Source organism: Centruroides sculpturatus, unplaced genomic scaffold (genome assembly GCF_000671375.1).
Source record: "Centruroides sculpturatus isolate CEXI.00-Female unplaced genomic scaffold, Cexi_2.0 scaffold4038, whole genome shotgun sequence".
Lineage (NCBI taxonomy): Eukaryota > Metazoa > Arthropoda > Arachnida > Scorpiones > Buthidae > Centruroides > Centruroides sculpturatus.
In genome coordinates, this window is record NW_019388125.1 from 1 (window position 1) to 7,813 (window position 7,813).

Here is a 7,813-nt window from a genome sequence, read left to right on the forward strand (position 1 = left end):
TGTCATTCAAACAGGTAATTACGTGTTGCCTGCAAATTCGACTCTTGTCATAAATATCTATGGTATTCATCATAATCCTTCTGTTTACGAAAATCTCGAAGTTTTCGATCCAGACCGTTTCTTACCTGAAAACTATAAAAATCTTCATCCTTACGCATTTCTGGCATTTTCTGCCAGCCCACGAAATTGTCTCGGTAAGTGATTAGTGAATAAATACAAAAACAAAAGAATTATGTCATTAAAATAATTTATTTACAGGAGGTAAACTTGCCATGATTGAAATGAAAATGGTTTTGGCAAATGTTCTTCGTAATTATAAAGTCTACTCTTTGGATCCTCAGGACAAAATCGTTATTTCATACGCAGTTGTGTTGACCCCAATACCGGGTATAAGAATGCGTGTAGAAAAAAGACGAATGTTGTAAGATATTAAGTAAGATGTATAGTACGTTTGAGTAATTTTTTTTTCAAATATATATCACTATAAACATAGGCCTATATCATGTAATCTGGACGAATGCATTTAAAAACTGTATCGAAACAATTATACTTTTATTCACATTACTCATTAATTGTATTTTATATTTTTGTAGATGAAAGTGATAACAATAAAATGTATTACGATTACTTTTATTAAATTTGCTTTACATTAATACTATTTTTGTTGTTTATTGCATTTTATTCATTTATCACATTAATCATTTCTCATATTTAATTTTACGTANTGTCAATTATATAGAAAGCAATTTTACATTTCTTTTCAACGTATTTTAATATCAGGGTTACGATACAACCGCCCACGCCATGTCATGGACTCTCTATTTCCTGGGAAGATTTCACGAAATACAAGAGAAAGTTTATAAAGAATGCAATTTTATATACCATTTCAACGTATTTTAATAACAGGGTTACGATACAACCGCCCACGCTATGTCATGGACTCTATATTTCCTGGGAAGATTCCACGAAATTCAAGAGAAAGTGTATCTAGAATTACAAGAAATTTTCGAAAATGATATGAATAGAGATATTACTATCGATGATCTGACGAAAATGACGTACTTGAAATGCGTGATTAAGGTAAATTTTTTTATTTTTTAAAATACATTCAGATTAGTTTCATACATTATAGTTTTTAGGAGTCGATGAGAATCTATCCTCCTTTTCCTGGTATTGCAAGAAAAAATTCTTCCGAAATGAAAATAGGTAAATTTTTAACATTATGCGAGTTGTTTTTAAATAATAATATTTTATATTTGTTATCGACTTAAAGCATGAAATTGATGTCATTCAAACAGGTAATTACGTGTTGCCTGCAAATTCGACTCTTGTCATAAATATCTATGGTATTCATCATAATCCTTCTGTTTACGAAAATCTCGAAGTTTTCGATCCAGACCGTTTCTTACCTGAAAACTATAAAAATCTTCATCCTTACGCATTTCTGGCATTTTCTGCCAGCCCACGAAATTGTCTCGGTAAGTGATTAGTGAATAAATACAAAAACAAAAGAATTATGTCATTAAAATAATTTATTTACAGGAGGTAAACTTGCCATGATTGAAATGAAAATGGTTTTGGCAAATGTTCTTCGAAATTTTAAAGTCTACTCTTTGGATCCTCAGGACAAAATCGTTATTTCATACGCAGTTGTGTTGACCCCAATACCGGGTATAAGAATGCGTGTAGAAAAAAGACGAATGTTGTAAGATATTAAGTAAGATGTATAGTACGTTTGAGTAATTTTTTTTTCAAATATATATCACTATAAACATAGGCCTATATCATGTAATCTGGACGAATGCATTTAAAAACTGTATCGAAACAATTATACTTTTATTCACATTACTCATTAATTGTATTTTATATTTTTGTAGATGAAAGTGATAACAATAAAATGTATTACGATTACTTTTATTAAATTTGCTTTACATTAATACTATTTTTGTTGTTTATTGCATTTTATTCATTTATCACATTAATCATTTCTCATATTTAATTTTACGTAAATTAAACTGTTGATAACAATATACTCTCTGTATTGTATGAATTAGGCCAAACATAAATTATTCAGTTAATAATATGTTGGATAAAAAAAATTTGTAATTTATTTTAGTATTTTTCTTTTATGCTATAGAATGAAACATATATGAATGTAACTTTGATAAAGATATTTAAGATATTTGAATAATTAATATGTTGTTTTTATTAACACAAACATTATGATTATATAGCAGATAGTTCGATAAACCCTAGTTTCCTTTTATATATGATTTATACAATCGCGAAAAAAAGACAACCAAACACTAGACACAATGTTGTATATTATAGAAGTAAAAATTGTAGTTAATTTATAGATTAAATGTTCTGTACTTAAAAATTAGAAGCAGCAGTAAAAAGAAAAATGAAAACACCAATGTAATAGAGTAAAATTCAAAGCAATAAACTTGTGTCTTGTTTGCATTTAGATTATAAGAATTTATGAAGTGTAATGTCTTGATTGTAATACAAATGTTAATTAGAATTAACCGATGGGACGGTACCGAACAGAGAACATATTCGAAAGCTAATCACATAATAAATGAAAGGAGAAATAGAATAAAACCAGAGAAAATACATACTCTATTATTTAAATAAAAAGTTGTAATAAAAATTGATAATCATTTTTATATTTACAATATTTGATAATATTATTTTAATTCATAATATATAATGTTTAATATTATATTAATATGTTCAGTTTATTATTTCAATAAACAATAAGGTTAAAAACAGTAGTTCTTTGTTGATAAATTATTTATTTCATTATAAGTTTTATAATTTAATAAGGATTTTTTTTTCAAATTGCGATATTTCACGCTCGGAATCGACCTGTTTCTTATTTTTTTGTTATAAATGTATCACTAAGATTGTTGTGTTTCAAAATTTTACGTAGAATCGTACTATAATTGTTTCTTAAAATAATTTATCAAAAATCCATTTATTTATTACGTCGGCTAGTCGAAAATCTACCAGAATCAAATAAAACAATAAATAATTTTCTGGTTTGTAAGCTGGTTCGAATAGCAGTCACATTGAATTGTAGGTCACACTAGGTATCAGACGCAGCACTTCCCACGTCATATGACACGACGTTTATTGTTAGTCGTAAGCTTTACAGAAAATTCGTAATTAATTTATTCGATAGACAAACATTAATTATTTCATATAAATTATAATTCCGGCGAGTTTATGTAAATACTGTATCAATATTCCATTTGAGTTATTGAAAGTTTGATAAATTCGAGTTAACCAGTTTGATTTAACATTAGTACATAACTAAAATTAGTGTACGTCTTTATTAATATTTTTATAAACTAATGAATAAGAAGAGATCCGAAATAATAAATACTATATATAAAAAAACGAATTACACTAACACATTTTGCTCGGAATTTGTAACTTTTGTAGTATAGATTGTAACAAGCGTTTGAAGTAACAAAGCTCTGGAAACAAATTTTCGATAAGCTGCATGCACGGTTTATATTCGGAACTATTAAAAATATATCGAGAGAAAAAAATTTAAAGTACAGTATTAATAATATTAAACTGTACTTTAAATTTTTTATGTCGCGAACACTGGACTAATATACTTGACTTAAATATCTTGATTTCAAATTACATTATTTAAGAATTAAAATATTAAGATAGTCATTTCCATAGCATTGAAAAGTTCTAATTCCAAATAGCTTATAGAAGTGTTTTACAAAATTAAAAACCACTATAAATGCAACCATTTAAATTTATTTTATTAGCTTAACTTTAACTGAAATAACTTTTTGCGTGAATATAAAAATATAGAAAAAGATTAATAATTTTTTTAATTTAAAAAAAACTAATTATTTTTATTTATTTGTTTTCTTTTCAAATATCGAATTTTTTAGTAATGCTTTATTCATTTTTTAAAAAAATAAAACTGCTATTTACTTCTAATAAAGTAAAATCTACTGCTGTTTGTTATCTACAAAAGTACTATGACGTTATCATTCTAACAAGAATATTCGAATCAACATACAGAATATTGTAATCTGTATGTTGATTGGAATTTTTATGACTTATTCCGAAAGTTTGTATTCTTTTTCTTATTGTTTACTTAATGACTGAGTGCATAGGTAGACACTGGGCATCTTTATAATATACAAATTACTGCAGATGTTGCACATATATTTTTTATGATAGACATTAAAAAATGTAATAAATAGTGTTGCAACGAATAGTATATTCGGCTAGGAGCGTTGCCGAATAGCCGAATATTCGGCCAAACTATTCGGCTCGATTAACGCTCGTACGAAAATTGGTGCGCAAACCGCATTATGGCAAGGACCCTGCTCTCTATTGGCCCGCTGTCACTACGCTTCGCAAATCGCGTTAATTCTTGACAGTTGTAGCGGTCAGACACGAGCGTCATGGCAGTATGTGATAAATGATGATATCAAATGTGGATAACAATAAAATGACCTACACGTGTAAATAACGGAAAAAGAATGAAAGTGTGAACGGCGAAGTCAAAATGTGAAAATAAATATGAAATTGAGTCGATAACATAATCGAACGAGTCGAGGCAGCTTACTGGCGCGAAATTCGCGCCCGTCAATGCCAAACAATTGTTGTCATAGGCTTCGGAAAGCTGAATGCTTGTAATGAAAGTCACTTAGCGTGCACGGGCAAGAGCCTGGGCCGTTCGGGCTACCAAGCTGTCTCGAATCTGTGAAATCATAACTGTGACTTATACCGAAGTCCTATCTGTCTCTTTTCTCCGTTATCGCCAGGCTACGAGTCACGTAATTGTAAAATGGAAAATCTACGACGGAAAAGTGACGAATCGAAGTATCGTGAGCGCGTATTATGATGTATGAATAGGCCTACGTGGACTAGAACGATAGAAGAAAGATAAAAGGAAGTGCAAAGACGAGCGCTTAAAAAGAAAGATAGGCAGGGTCAGACCCTCGGATGTGCGACGATTCTCGAACGAATAGGTGTGTACGTGTGCTGATCTTTGTTTTATAAATTGTGAATACATGTGACTAATATTATTTTTTTTTCTACTTTGTGCATGTTATAAGTTATAAATAAATATAAACAAACAACACTAACTCCATAACATTCTAAAACTAAATACCAAAATGATTAATTCACCAGTTGGTTGCGCGGTACTCCGATTGGAGTAAGTGTCAATTTCTTTTCGTAATTAACTAGTTGGTGGCGATTTAAGCACTGATTGGCATTTACCTACATAGACTAAGTCTGTTTCAACGATTAAGATATTTGTTACCACTCCTTATTTTTAAATTTACCCACAAAACTTTTTCTTTCCATGCTAAGTCTATGAAAGACCCTTCTTTCGTTCATTGGACAATAAAATTCTTGTTTGCACGTCTGTTGACCTCTAATTGGTATATTATAGTTAAATGACTATCTTTTAACGAATAAGCGTTGACTTGGGTTTGTGGGGTGGGAACTTTCTGGGAAAAAGTTATTTTTATCGGAGCTACATTGTTAGCTACAAACGTAAACAAACAATTATAAATCATTATTCTCGTCTATTTTTAGCTTCAGTTTAGTAAATTTTTATAAATATTTATCCTATTTAACAAATAAGCATGTTTTTTAAACCATCTAATTATAAATCTTTTAAAAAACAAAGTACTTCCGGTTATCACGTAACTTTCGTAATACGTAAAAAATACACGTATAATCGTTAATATATTAAAGTAATAATCGCTTGATATATACCACTGTTAGTACAATAGTGTAAATAACATAAATAGAATCAAATATACATCATCAGTACTAAAAAGTGTATTGACCTAAATTTGAAATACCCACCACCCCCCTTACACGCCGATCGGCGTTATAATCTATAGGTCGTATTATTTCTCTACATCGGTTTAGAAAGCTGCAGTTTTTTTTTATATGTGTGTATATAGACCTATCTATCTAACATATATAACGGATTAATCAGATGTTTATTTAAAAAAATTTCTTTTTTTAATTTTTTGAATTCTCGAATTTTATAAATTTTTAAAAATTTTTTTGAATATTTTTAATATTTTGAAGTTAACAATCGTAAAGTGCGATATGTGAATGATAAAAGGCAAAAAACAGATCAGATCTACAACAATTTTTAAGTGAAATATTGCAAATTTAAAAATTACTATAAAAACCAGTAAATGTCACGCAACAATGGTGTTGTTTCAGATTATCGCGATGAACAGCCGACTGGTTCACTGTGTTTTTGTTAATTCTTACTCCTGTTTTTAGGAATTCGGTATTCGGCCGAATAGTGAAAAATATTCCGAATACCGAATAGTAACCAAATATTCGTTACATCACTAGTAATAAATGATGAGGATAGATCACATTCTTGGAAATTCTTGCAAGCTAAAATTCCTGATTCTAAAACAATTCCATAGAAAAATAATGACAGTAAATCTGTCGCACGTTTCAGATTCACTAGTAAATGGGACAAAAGAGACTGGCGTCTGATTACAGAACGATTCCGTAGTCGTAGTTATGGTTTTTACCACGAGATGCCGCTAGTGTCATTCAGATAGCGCATACCTCGTACTATATAATGTGCTTGGAATTTTTTTTTTGTCGATATTTTAGCTTTAAAACCATACTTTATTATCGATAATAGGGTTTGAGGTATTCCCGCTACGTTGCTAAGAAATCGTTATGGAAAATATTGCGTTGGATATGTTAGAAAATACTCGTTGTTATCGCGATAACGCTTCTCCTCAAAAGGAAATCTTACTAACAAGCGCGTAAGTTTAGAACATAAGCAAATCCTGGTGGAGGAAAAGTCTATAAACTGTCGCAAGACTTCGTGTTCTGAATGATTTTCTACTTTTCTTCGATTACGTGAACATTTGGAGAAAGTACTGTGTACTCGTACAGTACTTGGATTTGCCTGTGAAATTGAGAAGCTGCAATTCAAAACTAGGGGTAAGTAAATTCTCTTCTGAAATTTTAAAAATGGTGAATTTGATTAATACATCTTAAAATAATTTTTTCGTGAATATTAACAGCTCATTCAGTTGTAAATAAAAATATTATGTACTGTATTTGACAGATTTCTACGAATGGACAGCCACAGAGAAGATGAGAACCAACTAAAGTTAACTGCGTCGTACTGTCTAAAAATTCATGGAATGTATAAATTCTACTATAGTTCCCCGTCTTTAATCTAGATATAGACCAGGGGTGGCCAACAGTTATTTCCTCCGGGCCGAATTGGAAAGAAAACATTTTTCACTGCCTGAACCAGAGGCGGCCCTAGCAAGATTTTCAGGTGATGCGAGATCTTATTTTGGCGTCATCCTGTAGAGAGATTAAACTGTACATAGAGATTACAGATGCACTTTTCACATTGGAGACAGAAAGCCGTTGACCTTTTTTTTAAGGGTCAGAATTTCTCAACTTTCCTGTAACTTCACATTGTGAGTATATAAGGAATTATCGCGGATCCATTCGAGCAATTATTTGTAGTTAAGTTCGATATTCAGAGATTAATTGCGGGCCGCAGTACTCTACACCCAATTAAATTAGCTTCAGCTTTGTATTTGTCTTTTGCAAATCGGCTCAACATTTTTTCGGCTGTAATTTTCTGGGGAGGGCACCGGGTTAACTGGGGGCGTACCCACCCATGCCCCTTCCTGGCTACGCCCATGTCTACGGAAAAAATTGAGTTTGGGTTTGTGGAACATTTCAAAGATAAACGTTAATTGTAAAATAAAATATTGCAACTTTTCTAATATAAAACGTTTAAATT

General features: G+C 30.5%; 1 protein-coding gene across 1 annotated transcript; it reads left to right on the forward strand.

Annotated features, from left to right (window-relative positions):
* Nucleotides 1-906: 906 nt before the first annotated feature.
* LOC111616797 (cytochrome P450 4C1-like) lies at nt 907-1,835 on the forward strand (the record flags this gene model as incomplete). Its single annotated transcript, XM_023358160.1, has 4 exons — nt 907-1,080; nt 1,140-1,206; nt 1,299-1,478; nt 1,543-1,835. Coding segments are annotated over 4 exons (588 nt in total), but the record flags the coding sequence as incomplete, so codon positions are not given.
* Between the last annotated feature and the right edge of the window lie 5,978 nt (nt 1,836-7,813).